Raw genomic sequence first — 22,539 nt, 5'->3', positions numbered from 1 at the left:
GACAGTGCCCCATATTGTGCTCGAGACCAAGGGAGGACTGGCCATAGACCCTGCAGGGAAATTTCCATGTGGGCCAAGGCCCAGGATGCTGCCCGAGCCCTGCTTGAGGCCGCCAGCCGGGTACATAACAGTCGGCTGCGGGTGCCCTCCTGAATTCAACTGTGTCGCCATCCTCAGTTGGATAGGTTAAGGTATGGGCACAGCGAATATTGAATACTTCGGCAAGGGCAGTATTACTGTATGTGCTGCACTGTGGTATTGCTGTACCTCTCACTTCTGCCATCCCTGCCTACTTGTGTTGGCTCGCCTTCAATTTGAACCCACCTACAACATGGAGCCACTTTTACTTTTTTCCCAGGGCCACCGCAGCTGCCCCAGACATTAGTTGTCACCCAAACAGTATTTTATACCCTCTGCATTGCAGAGTGTGAATTCTGTGGTGGAGATCTGCAGCTTAAATTGACATACTGCAGATTTCAAATTCTCACTGTAGTTCAATTTCACTGCAGACTTTTTTTTAAAGTGTGCAGATCAGATGTCTAAAAATTTCATCCACTTTGTTGGTATAGTACAACACTGGATTTTCCTCACAAAAATCTGTGGCAACATATGTGAATGCATCTGAATAGTGCTCCTTTTAGGCCCACACTTGTGCTTTTGTTAGTGCCCAATAGACTAATAATGGCAACTGTTGTGTCCTGTACTAAATAATAATGCCCCTCTTGTGCTACATAGTAATAATGTGGCTTAGACAGTAATGTCCACTTTGTGCCCAACACACTATTAATAACCTCTTTTGTGCTCGAATTTGTGCTATGTAGAACGAAATAACACCATCTCAGTACTAGGGTTGTTTTGGGTATTGAATTTTCGATACCCATTCGATACTTTTGTCTGGTATCAACCTCAATACCGGGATTTGACAATTTTCGATACTAGGATGCGCAACTGCTATCAGCGTGCGCCATGTTCCCTCAGAAGCACAGGGGAGAAGGAGTCACTCTCTTCCTCCCCCTGTGCAGCCGCTTCCACCAATGAGGAGAGAGAGGGGCGGGTGCACTGCGCCACCAATGAAAGCTATCGTTTAATACACATACAGGAAGCGGGTGCAGAGTCACATAGCCGTCGCTCAGGCTCTATGAAAGGGAGCTGCGATCAGTGACAGTTAACCCCTCAGGTGCCACACCTGAGGGGTTAACTGTCACTGATCGCAACTTCCTGTCATAGAGGCTGGGTGACGGCAATGTGATTCTGCTGCCCGCACCCAGCCTCCTGTATTAAACGTTAATTATCATTGGTGGCGCAGTGTGCCCTCCCCCCACCTCCTTCCCAGTATTAAGATCATTGGTGGCGCAGTGCGCCCCCCCCTTAACCCCCCCAGTATTAAAATCATTAGTGGCAGTGGCCACAGGGTCCCCTCTCCCCTCCTCCTCATTGGTGGTGCAGTGGCAGCTTGTGATCGGAGCCCCAGCAGTGTAATCCTGGGGCTCCAATCGGTTACCATGGCAGCCAGGACGCTACTGAAGCCCTGGCTGCCACAGTAAGCTCCCTGCTGCCCTGTGTGTACTATGCACAGGGCAGCAGGGAGAGTTTAAAGTCCTGTTCACCTTAATAGAGATCTATTAGGGTGAATAGGACAAGGGATCATAAGATCCCAGGTTCTAGCCCCTAAAGGGGGAAATAGTTATTAAATAAACAGTAAAAAAAAAAAAAAGCCAAAATATTAAGTATAAATCACCCCCTTTCCCAATTTTACATATGAAATATATAAATAATAAATAAACATATTACATATCGCCATGTCCAAAAAGTCCAAACTATTAAAATATTTAAAAAAATCTCCTATGCGGGGAACTCCGTAACAGAAAAAAAATTAACAAAAACTGCATGATTCACCATTTAATTTTTTTTGTCGCCTTGTCCCCCCAAAAATAGGATAGGACTGTTTGATTATGGGCCGGACATTCCATAAAATGCGGAACGCACGCGGCTTTTTCTGGTGTTTTTATTTTTTTCACGTGGCATCGAATGGTATCGAGTATCACAATACTTTTTTATGGTATCGAAACAGAATCAAAATGTTGGTCATGATTAAGGATCAGCATTAAGGGGATCCAAAATGCATTGACATGAGCTGTTTGTATGTATTTTAATGCACTACTTCGAACAATAAAGCTGCCATGTTTGATATGAAGCTGGATTATCCTTCCTTAGTTCCACATTGAAAAAATTTCCATCCGGTTCCTGACAGCAATCCTTGCTTCGACTACGATATACCAGCAGGTGAGCGCACCCAACCCCCTTTACTTGAAATCAAAATTTTGGTTTCGAAACAACTCTACTCAGTACATCTACAAATTAATAATGCCCTCTTTGTGCCTATATATGTACAGTTAGGTTGTGAGGATACCGGAGTCACTGAAGTTGTGTCCAAATTATCGGCAGCCACCTGTAATATACAGCTGGGCTTCCACTGCAGCACCTTAGGTTGGAGTTACTTCTGAGCCGATCCATTAAACCCTTAGATGCTGCTGTCAATAGCAACTAGCACCTAAGCAGTTAGACTGAAAGAGAGAGCCTTTTCTGTCACTTCAAAGGTCCTCCTGCAACAGGACTAAAAAAAAATGTTTTGGAGTGTAAAATTAAATGGAAAAAAAACTTGCCATCACTCTACATGGAGGTGAAGGCTTATTTTCTGCAACTTGATGAACAGTTATGTCACGGGAATAGCGAGGGAAGCAGCTCTTGCTGCAGCCTCTGTCACTCTATTGGTCCTCCCACAAGAAGATGGAAAAAATGTAAGTGTAAAATAAAAGGTTAAAAAAGAATAATGTTTTAGACTGGTTTTCCAGTTTAATAATCAACTGGAAAAGTTATTCACCAAAGTATCACAACATTATGGTGATTACTCATTTCACCACGCCTGAGTCCATACATTTGGATACTGTACGGAGACGAATCTCCGTACAGTATTCAAACAAAGTTTTGACTGAAGAGACTTCGGATTTAGGATGGCTGGCCCTGAAGGCTTAAAGGGGTTGTCTAACTTCTGCAAATGGCATTTCTCATGTAGAAAAGTTATTACAAGGCACTTACCAATGTATTGTGATTGTACATAGTGCTTCCTTTTGCTGGTTTGATTAAGGTTTCCTTTTGATTCCATTATACTCTGCTCATTTACAGAGATTACAGCCACCTGCCATGCAGGATTTGTAGCATAAAAAAGTGCAACATTGGGTGCATATTTTTGCACCACTTTTAGAAGTGGAGAAAATAGTACATCAGGATTTCAGATTATAACACCTTTAAATCTCATTATGAAGTGCAATTTTAAAAAAGTTGCATCTCCACACCTGACAACCCCCTGATGTACTTTTACTTGTAAAGCTGACACCAAGACCTCCATAAATAATAAATTCCCTCCAAGGTTTTTATAAACAACTTTTATGCCAGATTTTTGTCTGGGTCTAATATGCACCTTGTTTTGTAGCAGTCTAGGGCTATTTCTGGCACGTACTTTGGACTATTATACCAGCTCCAATGTAGCATAGAAAGTGGTGTAACATTCTGATAGCATAAAGCCCTATGGAGCATTGTATCACATTTTCCCTTCACCACGTGCTGAAACATCAAAGATTTAGAGAAATTTAACAAACCAAATTATAAATCTGGCACCAAATCAACCTATCTTAATTTATCTGCCCCAATATCCTTTTTTGTGCAGTATACTTTCCATTAAAAAACGGATTGATCAATTTGAATATTTTCTTCTACAGTTCGTCGTCTGCATACAGTCATAGTCTGAGCTACTATACTTGTCTGTTTTTTCTTATGTGTATGTATGTTGCATTCGTTTGGTATGAACTGAGAAAACATATATATTTATTTTACTTCAAAGTCAGTGCTATGAATTTTAATTTTTTTATATTTCTATATCTGTTGATATATGGCTATTGTTTTACATGATCTATAATTTTTATTGCTAAAGAGGTTATCAAAGACAATTAAAAATCTCAGGCAAGACCCGAATACTGTACTGTAAAAAAATTATATGCTTACCTCTTAAGTTTACGATCATTTTTTTTTTTTACTGCATTCAGGGGGGCAGGTCTGAGAGATTTAATAATTATTTTGGGTAACCCCTTTAATGGCAAGACCACTTACTGTTATCTCACATATATATTCTTATTATAGCCAAATTTACCACTCTAACTCCTCCCACAGTTTTTACACTACATAGACAGTAATATACCGAAATGTGCGGATTATTCCCCATTGGTGTGCTATTGCATTGTGGAACGTTTCGCCGAATGGTTCACAAAATATCAGCATTTGTGTGGCGAAATCGGTCCCATAGGAATGAATGGCGGAATGTTCAAAACTAGAGTGGGAGCCGACAAAAGCTAGAGTGTGAGCTGAAAAATCAGGACATGATTTCTAAACTGCCACCACTCCCTCATTTTCAAGCCGACCTACACAAATCTTATATCAAAACGTTCAGCCATAGTCCTGATAGTTTTCACAATATGACCATCTGCTTGGAACCCACGCCGCCCATTGACATTCATTGAAACTCCACTCTAGCCACCTCAAATTTGAAGGGCAATTTCTAAACTGCAACTGTGCCTTTATTTTTAATATTTCAGAGACACACTATGCATCAATGTAGGTCTGGGTCTTGTGATTCTCACAATATAAAGCTCTTCGCTGTAGGATTTATAATTTTTAAACTACAACCGTTTGAAGATGGCAACCGCCAGTGAAGTGACCTCTCTTTACTGCTGGGACTGGGGTGTGCTTTCTATTGCTGTGTCTGTACAGAAGTCTGTGGGGCTCTTGTCTCTATAGGAACAGAGGTGGACGGGGATGTCATGTGACTACTCCTCTGAAGATGCTTGCTGCAATGCATGCTGGGATATTTACTTTCACTTTACAGCTGCTCCTCCCACACAGCCTCTGAGGAAGCTCCTCAGGGGAACATGTCATTGTGAACAGATTAGAAAAATTACATATAGCCAGCACATTTAGCATGATATACATACTTCATAGTTTGGACTATTGTCTGGGGCACTTTGGATTTTTGATACTTAGGGTGGCCAAACCCTTTAAAAGTTTGGAAATAAGTTTTATACAGTAGAGAGTATTTGAGGTGTTTCAACTAGTTACATTTACGAAAAGAAATTAGAGCTGTGTGAATATCCTCATGCCATCTAAAGGAAAGAGATCTAAAGCTGCAAAGATACGCTGGACTAAACTGGACCTTTCATACCCACGCTTTTGGTACCCGGAGCCCCACAGCAGCATAGTGGAAATGGAGGTTTGTGACATTCGGGATCCGGAGCCCCACAGCAGCATAGTGGAAATGGAGGTTTGTGACATTCGGGATCCGGAGCCCCACAGCAGCATAGTGGAAATGGAGGTTTGTGACATTCGGGATCCGGTGCCCCACAGCAGCATAGTGGAAATGGAGGTTTGTGACAGTGAATGTGCCCAGGAGGTACATAGTGATGTGGTGTCACATGCTTAGAGCCTGCATAAATGGGGCATGAGCGTTGCCAGTAAACAGTGGTTGTGAACACTGATTATCATCAAACAGATAGCACACCTTCACCTCCATTCTACATCAAGATGCTGAGACCACCCAAATGCATGTGGTCATACTTCATCTGCTAGGCTTGATAATGCTGCTAATGTTTTTATAAATGTATGTTTTAATGTAACTGTGAAGCACTTTATAGCAATTAAATGTGCTATATAGATAAATAAAAGTTGAAATGCATTTCTCATTTTAACAAGCTTGCCATGTGCACTGTTAAAATTTGATCAATCAGTTGGCTAGTGTGATGTTTACTATCTTTACTCACTCCAAACAGTTACTCTGCCCACTCCATAAAGTTACTCTGCCCAGTCCAGTCTTTCCACAGTTACTCCAGCCACTCCGACCACACAACAACAGCCACTCAACCCAGTTACTCTGCCCACTCCAGTTATAGACTACTGGTGGAGGCAAGAACACTTCACACAATTTCCCCAGAAATTGTAGCTTTTCTAGTTACGGATTGTCCTCTATAAACTATCTTGGTACTTTTTAGACCCTTTGTAGTTTTTAACCTATGTGACTTAGAAATGTTACCTGAATCATTACTTTGGAAGAACCAGATATATAAATTTGCTTTGTGATATGTTTACATTTTATATAACTATGGTTTTATTATTTTAATGTAAAAGTATTGCTGAGTTGGTTTATGCAATTCTGTACCTTCAACGGGCATGAGGATGACACGAGAGTGATCATAGGCAATCACATTTGCATAGCGGTTTTTGGGTTTGTTGACTTCAAGATTCGAGTGCTCCCAAGTGAACTGCTGGCCAGGATCAATGGACTGCAAAAAAAATTAAATGGTAGATTGCATAAATGTGTAATATTTACTACAATAAACAATAAATATCTTACATATTGCTTTATTTACTTAAAGGTATTTTCCAGGGAAATAATAAAAATAGGATGGGGGGCCAAAAATTTATAAAAATAAAAACCAAGCGTTACTCAACTTCACCAATCCCCCATAAATGCTGTTCTGATACTCTTCCGAACCCCACTGCTCTTCACCTTTAGGAAATGGCTTGGCATGGCCACCAGCCAATCACTGGCTGAAGCAGGTAACTGCTGTGCTTGGACCAAAAATGGACACCAGTGGGGGCAGGGGCAGTGACAGAACAGCATCAGTGGGGAATCAGAGAGGGCAATATAAAACTTTTTTTTATATTGTGATCCCTTTCTGATTCATGTTTCAACATACACTAACTGTCCAAAAAAAAAGTCGCCACCTGGATTTAACTAACTATCTTTCAGCTGGCAATAAGTTATTTAACCCCAACTGGTGCAATGAGTTGCTTCTCATTTCTTAAACAACCATGTCGAAAGACACATCTCGTGGGCGTGGAAAAGATGTTAGTCTGTTTGAGAAGGGTCAAATCATTGGCATGCATTAAGCAGAGAAAACATCTAAGGAGATTGCAGAAACTACTAAAATTGGGTTCAGAACTGTCCAACGCATTATTAAAAACTGGAAGGATAGTGGGGACCCATCGTATTCGAGGAAGAAATGTGGCGGGAAAAAAATCCTGAATGATCGTAATCTGCGATCACTTAAACGTTTGGTGAAATCAAATAGAAGAAAAACAACAGTAGAACTCAGGGCTATGTTTAATAGTGAAAGTAAGAGCATTTCCACATGCACAATGCGAAGAGAACTCAAGGGATTGGGACTGAACAGCTGTGTAGCCGTAAGAAAACCACTAATCAGTGAGGCAAACCAGAAAAAAAGGCTTCAATTTGCCAGGGAGCATAAAGATTGGACTCTGTAGCAATGGAAGAAGGTCATGTGGTCTGCTGAGTCAAGATTTACCCTGTTTCCGAGTGATGGGTGCATCAGCGTAAGAAGAGAGGCAGGTGAAGTGATGCACCCATCATGCCTAGTGCCTACTGTACAAGCCTGTGGGGGCAGTGCTATGATCTGGGGTTGCTGCAGTTGGTCAGGTCTAGGTTCAGCAACAGTAAGTGCTCCAAGAATGAGGTCAGCTGACTACCTGAACATACTGAATGACCAGGTTATTCCATCAATGGATTTTTTCTTCCCTGATGGCACGGGCATATTCCAAGATGACAATTCCAGGATTCATAGGGCTCAAATTGTGAAAGAGTGGTTCAGGGAGCATGAGACATCATTTTCACACATGGATTGGCCACCACAGAGTCCAGACCTTAACCCCATTGAGAATCTTTGGTATGTGCTGGAGAAGGCTTTGTGCAGTAGTCAGACTCTACCATCATCAATGCAAGATCTTGGTGAAAAATCACAAAAAGCAACACTGGATGGAAATAAATCTTGTGACATTGCAGAAGCTTATCGAAACAATGCCACAGCAAATGCGTGCTGTAATCAAAGCTAAAGGCGGTCCAACGAAATATTAGAGTGTGTGACCTTTTTCTTTGGTGGCGGGCAGTGTATTTCCATGGAAAACCCCTTTAATGGTAATATCCAATAGTTAAAAGGGTTGGGAGTAATTGGATTTCAAATTTCAGATGCAGTTTGGTCAATACCAGTGCTTCTAGATCACCAGGGTGTATAACGTCCTCACTGCCCGCACTGAGTGGTGTCATGAAGGGTTGTCCCACAAAAAATATTCTACATTTTTCAAACCAGCACCTGGATCTGAATACTTTTATAATTGCAAGTAATTTAAATAAAATTTATATAACCACCTAATTCAGTAAAATGTATTGGGCCACCTGTTGTCGTGATTCAACGGGAGCAGGTCACCATTGCAGTGGTCACATGGTCCCCCATTGACAGATGTTGGTAAAGCGGCTCTGTCACCAGGATCAACCCTATTAAACCAGACATAGTGCCTGGTAGGGCTCATCATGCCGATGATTAAAACAATACCTTTCTTTTGTCTGTATGCTAAACAGATGCAGAGAAATCTGAATGTTTATTCATATGCAAATGAGAAGTTTAAGCACCAGGAGACAGGGCTAAATCATTTGAGCACTGCTTTGTAACACCCCTTGTGCTCTGCACACTCTCCCCTTGATTGACAGGGCTACACATACTGAGGGCAGAGTGGTGTCCTATTATCTACATATCATATACTGTATGTACTATAGCTTCACCACATTGAAATATGCTCAGTATGTACAACAATCATCTGGGCAGTAATGGAACTACTCATGGTGCCTTGACTACAAGCACATCCACTCTTGTTTGACTTGGCATGCTAACAGCCAGTACAGCATACATATTAGGACATCCTCAGACATCATCCACAACTCCCTCCTCCGTCAGGCAAAACTCCATACTCTGTCAGGCAAAACTCCATCCTCCGTCAGCCCAAACTCCCTTCTACCTCAGACGTCAGCCAAATCTCCCTCCTCCATCATCCAAAACTCCCTCCTCCGTCAGGCAAAACTCCATCAGTCCTCCTCCCTCAGACCAAACTCCCTCCTCCGTCAGCCAAAACTCCCTCGTCCCTCAGACGTCAGTCAAAAAATACCTCCTCCATCAGCCCTCAGCCCAAACTCCATCAGCCGTCAGGTGTCAGCCCTCAGCCTAAACTCCATCAGCCGTGGTAATAGAATGTAAAATATGTTTACAGTAAGCACTAGCACCGCAGACCATTCTTTTCACACATTATATATATATATATATATATATTATGGACACTAATACCAAGCACCAGTACTGGATACAAGTTTCCTTGGTGTATAATAGAGGCACGCCGTATTCAGCCGCTGACATACACGGGCTTCTCTCTAGCACACATTACATCAGCTGCCGCTAGAGACTGGTTCGCCTACAAGTGAATGAGATTCCTTTCCTAACAGCAGATGGCTCCATAGTACAGGGGTTAGAGCGCTGGTATTGTAAACCAGGAGTCGCGAGTCCAAATCTCACTGGCACCTTCACCAATTTAAAAAAAATTTTGTCTGTTAATATATGTACTATTGCTTGCTTGTAAGTGAAACCCCAGTTGCATTGATTTGTGCCCCCAGAACAGTAAAAGAACCAAATCAAGACCTATATGCCATCATCCACCCATCATATATCTACCCCTATCATCTCATTTGTCATTCATCTCTCTATCTATCCTGAATTATGTGTAAGCAGACCTGTCATATTTATATGATAACGGAAAGCATATTTCATATAATAAATTGCTAAAATGTTTTTTGCTTACTAAACGGAATAAGTAATAGTACAAATATTAACAGACCCAAAAAAAAATTATGAAGGTACCAGCAAGATTTGAACTCGCGACACCTGGCTTACAAGACCAGCACTCTAACCCCTGAACTATGGAGCAATCTGCTGTTAGGAATGGAATCTCATTCACTTGTAGGCGAACCAGTCTCTAGCGGCTGCTGATGTCCTAGAGAGAAGCCCGTGTATGTCAGCGGCTGAACACGGCGTGCTTCCATTATATACCAAGGAAACTTGTATCCAGTACTGGTGCCTGGTATTAGTGTCCATAATATATATAGAATGTGTGAAGACAATGGTCTGTGGTGCCAGCGCTTGCTGTAAACCTTTTTTTAAATTCTATTTCTACGGCTGATGGAATTTAGGCTGAGGGCTGACACCTGATGTCTGACCCCTGACGGCTGATGCAGTTTGGGCTGAGGGCTGATGGAGGAGGTATTTTTTGACTGACGTCTGAGGGACGAGGGAGTTTTGAGTTAGGGGAGGGAGTTTTTGCTGATGTCTGACGTAGGAGGGAGTTTTGGATGAGGGAGGAGGGAGTTTTGGCTGACGACGGAGGGAGTTTTGCCTGATGGAGGAGGGAGTTTTGCCTGATGGAGGAGGGAGTTTGGTCTGAGGGAGGAGGACTGATGGAGTTTTGCCTGACGGAGGAGGGAGTTTTGTCTGACGTAGGAGGGAGTTTTGGATGAGGGAGGAGGAAGTTTTGGCTGACAGAGGAGGGAGTTTAATCTGACGGAGGAGGACTGATGGAGTTTGGGCTGACGGAGGAGGGAGTTTAGTCTGACGGAGGAGGGATTTTGGTCTGAGGGAGGAGGACTGATGGAGTTTTGCCTGACGGAGGAGAGAGTTTTGCCTGACGGAGGAGGGAGTTGTGGATGATGTCTGAGGATGTCCTAATAAGTTTTTACTGATGTCTGACGTAGGAGGGAGTTTTGGATGAGGGAGGAGGGAGTTTTGGCTGACGGAGGAGGGAGTTTTGCCTGATGGAGGAGGGAGTTTGGTCTGAGGGAGGAGGACTGATGAAGTTTTGCCTGACGGAGGAGGGAGTTGTGGATGATGTCTGAGGATGTCCTAATATGTATGCCGTAAGCCAGGGCACTGTGACTAGTCACATCTCCAGTACTGCCCAGATGAGTACTGGAGAGCATCTCCCCACCATGATAGGTCATCCCTACAAAGATATTTACAAGTGCTATAGCAGCATGGTAGTTTTTTTAATCACAAAAATTATACTTACAGGTTCCCTTTAAGTATCAACTATAAGAATACTACAGTGCTGTTCTGAATGGTGTGTTTATGATGGTTTGGGGCTTTCCTGAAACTGCCTCTTACATATACTCCAGTTTATTTGATTCCCAGTAAACTTAACATCAATAACTTTGCATCCTCTGTTTGAAATTATACTTTAACCACTCTATTAACCACATAAAGATTTGCCACCTTAGCTCCTCACCTCATATTCCTGAGATAGTTTTAGGTTATCATTGGCCTTAAGGTGTTCTGTGTGTTCAGAAAGATCTGCAATAGGTATTGGTGGATGATTAAGCATACCTAAGAGGAGGGAAAAATGGAGCAGCGTGAACATTTTATTAAAGCAATCACAAAAAAAAAAATATATAAAAATAAGAAAAAATATTTAATGTGAGATCTGCAAGGAAAGGACACAGGTTAGATAAAAACGGAAAGCAGGGCTCGAAATTTTATCCTGAAAGAAAAATAAGATCTAAATTTCCCTCCAATACCCCATATTCAGCAGATACTGTTGTTAAAGGTTACGACCCAAGGAATGAGGGAACTTCAAGAATACAGAAACAATGTATAAATATTCAACAGAACAGCAAAAAGCATAAAAGTATGATGTCTAAATGTAATTAATTCTAGCACATGGGTTTGGAAAAGAGGTGAAATACTGAAGATGAAATACAAAAAAGATCAATTAACAAAAATGAAAATTCAAGTGTGCTTAGCCATGTGATGGATTTTTAAACTAAATATTATCTAATTCACAGAAGCTGGTACACTTTCTAAAATATATATTTTATATATATATATATATCATGTACTGACAATTTTTCACCATAAAGTATTAGGAGAAGTACAGTAAAGGTAGTTTTAAGTTTTGTAATGCCATAACAAAATATAATGTATTTATAATTAACATTCTGTCAAATCTGTTACACACTCCACCAAAGTAACGAACTTGTAAAACATGTAAATTAATCATTATTCACATACTCGCAGTGACACTAAAACGGTTGTGTAGACATACTGTCATGGCTTCAGAAGTAAAGAGTCACAACTGGACTCTGGGCAGGTCAGTCGCTCAGGCAAGAGTCTGATGTGCAGTAAGAATTGTGCATGGGTCCTGTTCTAATGGGACCCATGCACAATATTTGCAGTGGGTCAGACAGTTGCCATGGTGAAAAATGAGAAAATGCCTGGACAATCCCTTAAACCCCCCAATTGTGACACTATAATTATGGAAATCCTCCCGAAAATTTCACTTTTTTATTGTAGATTTTGAATTTATGTCTAAAGTAAATATAGTTGGCGGACAACTCAGGTGCATTTTAACCCCTTGGTGACCTAATTTAAACTTAAAGGTGTTAATCTGCATAAGATCTGCTCGAGCTGAACTGTTAGGTCCTTCTCTCAAAGGCTGAACAGAGTTCGGTCAAAACTGTTAAGGGGTAGTCCAAGAAATAAGAGAAGTCTGGCAGCAGTATATGTAATAAAATAACATAAACCCCATTAATCACCAGTTTAATACCCAGATACTCCTATGGTCCTCAGCTGGTCTTTGTTTACATATCAGAAATGATGGCATGCCAGGGATTGGCTGAACTGGTCATCTGCCTTTACAGCTTGTCATTTTTGTTGTCATGTAAACAGAGGCTGGTGGGGGACTATGAGCAGTAATGTGAGTAATGAGAAGCAGTAGTTGGAGAAATATTGTATTTATTATTTATCTTATCTAGGGGCACACAACACCTATGGTAAAATGAAGGGTTAATACAAACTCAAAATGTTTCTATTAGGCTGTGTTCACATTACATTTTTTGTCCCACATTTAATATATACACGACCCTTAAAAGGGTGCCTCAGAAGGATGTCATATAGGGGCATATGTCACCCTAGGGTTGCATTGTAAAAAAAAAATGTTTTCGATTACTGTATTTAGACTAATCATGTCAATCATTTGCCAGCAGTGAATGTGAGATCACTCTAATGGAACAGTCACCATGTAGAGGAAGATTACCAATTCTATCTTAAAGGGGTTGTCCAGCCACATAAAAAGTTATTTCAATGTGTTTGAAATGGAAATTGATTATACTTACAAATATAATTTAATTATGCAAGCTGCCCCAATATGGTCCGGGAACCTTCTCTTACAGGATTGTTACAACACAGGCAGGGAGTTTCCCCAGGCTCCCGGTCTTGGTAATGTGCTTGAAGGGGGCTGGCTGCATGGCTCAGTTCATTAGCTGAACCTGTCCGCTTCTCTGACTCTGCATCAGTTGTAATAGAGAAGGGAGCTGACTTAGCTAATAGAGCCAGTAAGCCAGCCCCTTCAATGTGGTAGTGAGGCTTCCTGGACAGACACTAAAGCCTGTATTACACCTGCTGATGTATGAACACTTGTTAGCGACCATCTAGCAGTGTAATACTGGCGTTGATTGCCCAATGAATGAGCATCAATCAGTGGCCAATCCAAATTTTTTACATGTTAAAAAATAATTGTTTGCAGGCGGCAAATCATGGTGTCTAATAATGATCTGCTGCCGGCAAATCACTATACAGCATGGGCATGAGCGATGGCATAGCATCGCTCCACCCATGCTGCGTAGGAGATCGCTCTATGTAACATCAGCGGTCTACTCCGCTAGCGATGCAGGTGAATGCCTGGAAGGAACGCTGCCCTCCCAACAATCGTCTGCCACGTCGGACTGTGTAATACAGCCTTAAAACTGGGGCACCTTTCAAGTAAGTTTAATCAAATTTCCATTTTAATCATATGGAAACAGCTTTTTATGTGGCTGGGATCCATTTAATTAAGAGAAAAGATGAAATTCCGGAGGATCATTAGGTATTGGAGTAAAATATTCTTACATTCTTTGATATATGATTCTAAAGTGATTTGCACAGAAACATAAGGAAGGAATTTTAAACAAAAATGTTCTTTAACTGTACTGATCCCAGGATTTGGAAGAAGAAAGAATTTGACATGATAGGTTCATGGTTACTATAATCTTTTTAGGTAAACCTGCTTTTGTATCAAGATCAGTTTAAGTTCAGGAGAGAGCTATTTAACTTAAATCAGCTTCTATTTTACTCTGGGCACTGTGTGGCCACCATTACTGCAATTCAGATCATGCAGTGCATTTAATTAAGAAAATACACTTTTGTGACTGTACCCCAAGCAAATTACAGTACATAAAGACATTGGGGATTAGGATGGCTGCAATAGTTTATCAGGAACTGGGAAGCAATGAAGTAATGAAAGATATAAGAAATGTCAGAACAGGGCAGACTATGGATTTCACAGATCTGCTCGGTGTAAAGGTAATGGCTCCACAGCCCTTTCCTGACCCTAAGAGACCAATTGACATGCTTTTTCAAAAGACTTAATTGTCAGCACAGCTAGGTTAATTAGTAATCGTACTACTTCCGACACTTCCTGTCTTAACATCAGTAATGAAGTCATCCATACCCAGATAAGGATATATTTTAAATTCGTCTATTAAGGGCTCTCTGAGGACTATGACAGAGAACCCGTTCAGCCAAAAGGTACATTTACATGAACGGATGAGTTTAAGTGCCTGCAAAAAGACATAATCACTTAATGAATGAGTGTTGGATTGCTGATTGGGTGATTGCCAGCACCTTTTACACAGGTCAATTATCAAGAACGAGCTTTTCTACAAATGCTCATCTCTGATAATTGGCCTGATTATCAGTCCATGTAAAAGGACCATAACTCTGAAACAAAGACCTTGCCTTCAAACCTGTCTTAGATTTTACTTTACTTCACACAGTACTATAAGAGCTCATTAAATGGACTAGGGGACCATCACAACAGCCTTATAGATTCTTTTCCATAACTACTAGTCCTGCAATTGATTCCTGAAACATGAGATGAGAAGTGGGCTTGAACATGAAAAATTCTGCATGTCAAAAATGGAAGGGAATGTCTGCCATAGAGAATTTCGCGCCCCGTTCAACACCAGCAAGTGAACAATCAATACACAGATCCAGTGTCTAAATGGAATATGTTTATTATTATAAAAGTACATCACACAATACCAACTACCACACTACAACCACTGGTCATCTTATGCTCTATGTCACTTTGTGTTGCTAAAGCAAAGAGTAATAATCAGAATAAATGCCACAAAATCTACCCATAATATAATATACCAAGCAAAGTTGTTCTTTATCTTTCCTTTTTGAAATGCTATTCTTGCCTTCAGTTAGCCTAGACATTAGGATTTACAATATTTAGATCAGATGTGCACTTCAACTATTCTGATTTGAAATGTTCAGTAATTACAAATGATGCATGCAAATGGCACTGCTGAATGACATGGTAAAGAAATTACTTAATACTGCCCATTGTATCTAGTTTTGTGAACTTTGGAACAAAAACAACATTATGGACACTGGCCAATGTGTTTATGACTAGAAACATACATGGTCACAGACTGGCAGATTGTGTGTGTGTGTATATATATATATATATATATATATAAATATATATATATATATATACACACACACACAGTCTATGGGTGCAGACACAGGAAAAGAGGACATTTAAATGGTAGCAAATTAAAAGAAAATGAAAACATATACATGTTCACATTTCTGGAGCTCGTTCAATGGATATAAATGTTAAATCTCAGTGGGAGATACAACAAAAGTATTTCATTTCTATGCAACTGTACAGCAGTAGTGACAGGTACGGCACTTAAAATTAAGACTATCTCAGTGTATGTGTGTATTTATATATATTTGTGACCTTCCAAAAGACTATTATAAAGCTCTTAATTACAGAACTGTTTCAGGTATCAATCACTTTTTTCAGCAGCACAATGTAACAAAGACAACTGATAATATGGAATTAAGGTAAAGTGGTATTCCAAGTGTGACAAGTTATCCCCTGTTCACAAGACCACCAATGATCGCACGAATAGAGACCCTGTACCCCTATGAGGCCCCAAAAATGAACTGAGTGGCATGTGCATTCTATAAATAGCCAAGTCCTGTACTCGGCTGTCTTCGAAACTCCTGTCGAGATAAATGGAGCTGCAGAAGTGTCAGTACACATGCCTGACCTGCCTCTATTCATTTCAGGGGGACCTGAGGGGTATGAGGTCCCAGCAGTAGGAGTCCCCATCGATCTAATAGTTATCCCTTATCATGTGAATAGGGGATAACATGTCACAACTGGAATACCCTTTTAAGTATTACACATGAATGGGAAAGATGGTTCGATTTACATTGTCAGACAAACTCAATGGCATAATAGCATCAATCTGCACAATAGACACTTTTTATCCAAAACTGCAGAACTGCAGAGACAGGCACAGAAATGTTGTTGTAAAAAGATGTTATGTGAAAAGCTTAAGGGACACAAAATTAAATAACAGAACAAAAGAAAAGATAAAGAAACGAAACAAAAGGTAAGAAAAAAAGGAGAAATAAAAAGTTGAACAGCAATTGAAGCACAAAAAAACGGAAACAAAACAGACAGGAACTAACTTTCAAATTCATGGTCACTGAGGGGACTGCTGAGACCAGAATCTGCAAAGAACAGTAAATAAAGAAATAAAAACAACTTGTTTTTTAATGTCTATTTTTCACATTCACAAGAACACATAGTGGGTTACATTAACAACAAAGACATTCACTTTGTGTTTGTCTATTGTGAGATGTGAGATTGTGTGACACACTAGCATATCAGTATGAGTGGCATTTGCAAAAACTATAAATAGGATGACAATGCACATCATAATATACTGTAAATGCTTAAAAAGTAGGCTTCCATATGAGATGTGGCTAATCCATCACAACCAAATAGCCTGGGTGCTATAGTTGTACCGCTTTGTTATGTACCCTTTATATGAAGAAAATCCAGCACTGTATGTTAAATTAAATAATGTAATTGTATTTTTATTTTTGTAATATATAGGGGCAGTGACACTAACCATTTTTGTAATATACTTTAATTACTGAAATCATACATTTCTATTAGAAAAATAGCTGTAAAGTGGCCCATTTTGAACCTTAGCAACGCCCCTCTGTATTCTGTTTACACAACACAGTGATTGAGCGTGTCTCCACAGTTATGTAAACAGAAAACAGAGGAGCGCCCTGTCCCTTACACACACACACCCCCCCCCCCCCGTGCATTTTACTGCTAGCGAGCCAGAATCAAGCCGGTACAAGCCGGCACCGTTCTAATTCCGCCCACCAAGTTCCAGGCTCGGGAACTGGAAGTGCAAAACAGAGGAGTGCGGAAGTCGGGACAGGGACGGGACCTCACCTCACCTCACGGGTTGCGGACAACTGTGATGGTGCCAGTGACAGTGTGTGCCTCTCCCGAGACCAGGCTCTGGATCCGTCACTGCCAGCAGGACCTATGAAGTTCCAGCTGCCAGATTGTCAACATCAGCACAGATGGGGTCACATGCCCTACTGTCCTCCAATGACAATGGTGGTGTGCCCCTAAGAGGCATGTGACCCACTCTTCACAGGTCCTACTGACTGGGATAATTGAAAAAAAATCCAGGACAACCGCTTTTGCGGTAGGTTTGTGTTAAAAAAATTAAAAGTATTACAGTGCAGACTGCTGTGGTATACAAACCCTCTTCAATAAAGTTGCCTATTGTCAGCTTTCCAAAATGACTCCTTCTGGTTAAAAAAAAGCATACACAGCGAGATATCCTAAATGATCAAATTATTTTCTATATGGGAAATGATTGGAAATATTGTTTAATGTGTATTTTTACATTTAATAACTGATTGCATGAAAACATTGTACTGTGTAATTACTAACAGCCAATAAAAATGTAAAGCCAGTTCTTAATCCGTTACAAGAAAATAATTGTAGTAACATACACATAGCAATGATCGCTAAGTATGTTTCCTCAAAAATCACGGTTATGTATATAGGCACCTCAACGGATAAACAAGTGCCACTTACCTAGTGAAGATTAAAGTTAGACTATAAAATGGATACAAAATTCACAAAAAATTACTCAGTGCTGAATAATTTTCTCTAGAAGTCTTTGTGATCTGGGCTCTGCTCCAAGGCAGGCAGTACATTAAATAAATATTAACATACAGTGCTCTAACGAATAGCTATATAGCAACACTGGGCCACATAACATCCAGGCAAATAGTATGAAAGAGCATCAAAGGGGTTAATGCCAGTATCCCTAGTGGCCTAGAGCAGTGAATGGGTTAATACCTGGTGGTGTACAGTAAACGGCATTACTTCTAATATCTCTGGTGGTCTTGAGCATTGAAGAGATTATGTGTTAATGTAAGAATCACTGGTGGTCTTAGGCAATGAAGTGGTTGATGTCAGAATACCTGGTGCAGTAAGGGGGTATTTCTAGTAACCCTGGTGGTTACAGCAGTGAAAGGATAAATATTAAGATCTTGAGTGGGGATTAATGTTAGCACATCTGGTGGTCTAGGGCAGTATGGGGGTTAATGTCAGGATCCCTAGTGCTCTATGGCAAACAAACTGTTAATTTTAAGATCCTTGGTGGAGGGATATACTGTACTTGGGGTCCAGTGGTTACTCACTTTTCCAGGCTCCGCTCAACCAGTGCTATGGCTGTAACAGGAGGATGAAAACTGACAGTTCAGCTTCCTGTTTCCTCACCGCAATGATCAGAGAGAAGAGTGCAGGGAGGGGATAGAGAAGACTGTGCAGCTATAAATGTATTGCTGCACAGCTCTATGATTGGGCAGAGCGATTCAGGAGGAGAGCTCAGCAGGCTTTTTCCTAAGCTAGTCACAGGCACTGCTCAACGAACATGCTGCTTTTCTGGCTCTGGATTTATGGGCGTACTCTTAACCAACCTGTAATATAGTTGTGTTAACTTAATTGGTTTAAAGGAAGCCATTAGCCATAAAGCAGTCAAGAAAATATATTTTGTATATTTTGTAGTTTCAAAGCGTGCCTCCGGTGACACTTAAAAACCACACCATACTCTTAGAGTCTCATGTCCAATACCTTTGTGGAGCTTTTCCCAGCAAAATCAGCCATTTGCGTTGTAGACCCCCTTCTTTATACTAAATCACTAGCAGATAGTTGTTATCCTTGTCTGCCATGTCACGGATAAAGTGGAGCTGCTGCCTGGTATTGATTACATGCTTGCTGGCTTACCTTACATGTACCTAACTTACCCTATACCCTCACACGTTAATCAGGGCAGATGATGCTGTGAATAAAAGACATTAATTTAAAAGTTCCCTTGACACTCTGGCTTCTAAAACTTTTTCTACTCAGGCCTTACTAGCAAATCCATGGTGCTGCCAGGGCCTCACCAGCAAACACACAACATCACACAAGTACTATTGTGCAGCACATAAGAAACCGCAATGTGGCACAAGACAGCTTCCACATGCAAAAAAATGACTAAAGTGCCAATAGTACTAAATTTCTCCCTGTAAGGGCCAAACACCATGATGCAGCACAGCATAACTCTAAAGCAGCACTAAACAAATACCAAAATATTGCACATGCAAACTCCTCAGATGTGCCAAACAGATACCACCTTCAGTTCAAAATACTGTCCCAATAATGTGAAATACTACAGTGCAGAACAAATAACACAGTGCAGCACCAGTGCCAGCAGCTTTGTTCCCTTTCCCACACCTTCCCCACTGGCAGCAGAACTGTCTTCCTTGACACCCTTCCCTCACTAGTAGCAGTATTGTCACGCTTTCCACCCCTGCCTCACTGGCAGCAGCATTGTCATCCTAATCCCCGATCGCCCACTGCCATCAGCATTGCCCCCTTAACCACCACTCACAAACTGGAAAATACAATACAAAACACCTTACTTTGAGTCCAACACTTTGGGCACTGGACAACCACGCTGAGGTTAGGTCCTTCCACCTATTTCCAGAATTATGTGTATATATCAGGACTGCGCTGACCTCTCTCCAGCTCTATAAACCAGGGGTAGTAGCACTTCTTGGTCTCCGTTTTAAATATATATGATACTGCGCTTTGGGACGTGTTGAGGTTAATATACAGGTATCACAGATGAGCTATATCTATGCACATGGGTGTACATCAATATACAAGTATTCAACTGGCTTAACCAGTATACCTGAAATGTAGGCTCCCCTTGTTAGTCTCACTTCTTCGTCTCCACTTGACTTATTATGAGAAATATAGTATATAATACAATATAAGGATATATTGTATTAAATGTATTTCTGTCTTTTTCTAACATGGAAATGTTTTGGCAATGTTTCCTTTTTAATGTTATTTGTAATGGAAGGAATTTTTATAAGAGAAAAAGGAAGGGGGAGGCCATAAAGGCCAGAGCTGGACTTTTAATTTTAAAACCCTGAGGAAGCAAGGCTAAGCCCAGGTCGTTTTCTTTTACCAGTGATTATATGCTATACAATTTTGCATGTTAAACGTGTAAGTAGAATATTGTAATATTTGTAACTATCGAAGGCATTTTATTTCCAAGCCAAGGTGTGCAGGAAGGAGTGGGAGAAGTATGCGGTGGCCCATTAAAGAAAACCTGTGAACTGCAATATTTTGCAAGAGCACACTGAAACTGCGTAAGTAGACATCAGTGTGTGTCTGTCTCTGAAGCAGCTTTCACTATTGGAAAAATATCTGTTCCAAGCGTACAGAGGGGTGAAAGGAGGGTCCGACTATGCATGTATACATACCTGTGATTAATTACATCAAGTGGAAATTGAGAAGTGCTACTACCCCTGGTTTATAGAGCTGGAGAGACGCCAAAGTGGACCTGATATATACACACCACTCCCAAACTGACAGCAATACTGCCCCCTTTTCCACCCCTTTCCCACTAGCAGTAACATTGTCTCTCTTCCCACACCTCAGTGAAGCATGCCTTAGTGTACCCAAAGCTCAGCACCACTCCACTTGATAAAAATTGGACTTTATTAGAAAAATGGCATAAAAATAATGCTTATGGCATACAGTAGTTCATCACAGCAGCATGAATAAAGGCATGACTAACTGGTTGACCTGTTTCAGAACATATATATACATGTATGTATATGTGCACGTCAGAAATATTCTAAACATATATATAATATATACACTCACCTAAAGAATTATTAGGAACACCTGTTCTATTTCTCATTAATGCAATTATCTAGTCAACCAATCACATGGCAGTTGCTTCAATGCATTTAGGGGTGTGGTCCTGGTCAAGACAATCTCCTGAACTCCAAACTGAATGTCAGAATGGGAAAGAAAGGTGATTTAAGCAATTTTGAGTGTGGCTTGGTTGTTGGTGCCAGACGGGCCGGTCTGAGTATTTCACAATCTGCTCAGTTACTGGGATTTTCACGCACAAACATTTCTAGGGTTTACAAAGAATGGTGTGAAAAGGGAAAAACATCCAGTATGCGGCAGTCCTGTGGGCAAAAATGCCTTGTGGATGCTAGAGGTCAGAGGAGAATGGGCCGACTGATTCAAGCTGATAGAAGAGCAATGTTGACTGAAATAACCACTCGTTACATCCGAGGTATGCAGTAAAGCATTTGTGAAGCCACAACACGCACAACCTTGAGGCGGATGGGCTACAACAGCAGAAGACCCCACCGGGTACCACTCATCTCCACTACAAATAGGAAAAAGAGGCTACAATTTGCACGAGCTCACCAAAATTAGACTGTTGAAGACTGGAAAAATGTTTCCTGGTCTGATGAGTCTCGATTTCTGTTGAGACATTCAAATGGTTGAGTCCGAATTTGGCGAGTGTAGGTGAGTGTATATATATATATATATGTGTATATATATGAGTGTGTATATATATATATATATATATATATGTGTATATATATATATATATATATATACACACTCACCTAAAGAATTATTAGGAAGACCATACTAATACGGTGTTGGACCCCCTTTTGCCTTCAGAACTGCCTTAATTCTACGTGGCATTGATTCAACAAGGTGCTGATAGCATTCTTTAGAAATGTTGGCCCATATTGATAGGATAGCATCTTGCAGTTGATGGAGATTTGAGGGATGCACATCCAGGGCACGAAGCTCCCGTTCGACCACATCCCAAAGATGCTCTATTGGGTTGAGATCTGGTGACTGTGGGGGCCATTTTAGTACAGTGAACTCATTGTCATGTTCAAGAAACCAATTTGAAATGATTCGAGCTTTGTGACATGGTGCATTACCCTGCTGGAAGTAGCCATCAGAGGATGGATACATGTTCTCATTCTGTTTACGCCAAATTCGGACTTGAATGTCTCAACAGAAATCGAGACTCATCAGACCAGGCAACATTTTTCCAGTCTTCAACAGTCCAATTTTGGTGAGCTTGTGCAAATTGTAGCCTCTTTTTCCTATTTGTAGTGGAGATGAGTGGTACCCGGTGGGGTCTTCTGCTGTTGTAGCCCATCCGCCTCAAGGTTGTGCGTGTTGTGGCTTCACAAATGCTTTGCTGCATACCTCGGTTGTAACGAGTGGTTATTTCAGTCAACGTTGCTCTTCTATCAGCTTGAATCAGTCGAC

General features: G+C 40.9%; 1 protein-coding gene across 16 annotated transcripts in view; it reads right to left on the bottom strand.

Annotated features, from left to right (window-relative positions):
- The window catches only part of PTPRS (protein tyrosine phosphatase receptor type S), a 600,160-nt gene that overhangs the window by 197,523 nt on the left and 380,098 nt on the right, over positions 1-22,539 (bottom strand). For 11 of the 16 annotated variants that reach the window (XM_040417715.1, XM_040417713.1, XM_040417723.1 and 8 more), the window contains 3 exons: positions 16,527-16,568; positions 11,218-11,315; positions 6,260-6,383 (listed from right to left, as the gene is read on the bottom strand). In XM_040417715.1, the coding sequence (XP_040273649.1) occupies positions 6,260-6,383; positions 11,218-11,315; positions 16,527-16,568 (264 nt within the window). The remainder of the gene's footprint in view (positions 1-6,259; positions 6,384-11,217; positions 11,316-16,526; positions 16,569-22,539) is intronic. The other 5 variants (XM_040417721.1, XM_040417726.1, XM_040417728.1 and 2 more) reach the window with 1 other exon arrangement.

The sequence above is a fragment of the Bufo bufo genome, chromosome 2, assembly GCF_905171765.1.
Source record: "Bufo bufo chromosome 2, aBufBuf1.1, whole genome shotgun sequence".
Taxonomy (NCBI): domain Eukaryota; kingdom Metazoa; phylum Chordata; class Amphibia; order Anura; family Bufonidae; genus Bufo; species Bufo bufo.
This window is presented reverse-complemented; position numbering and strand designations above follow the sequence as displayed.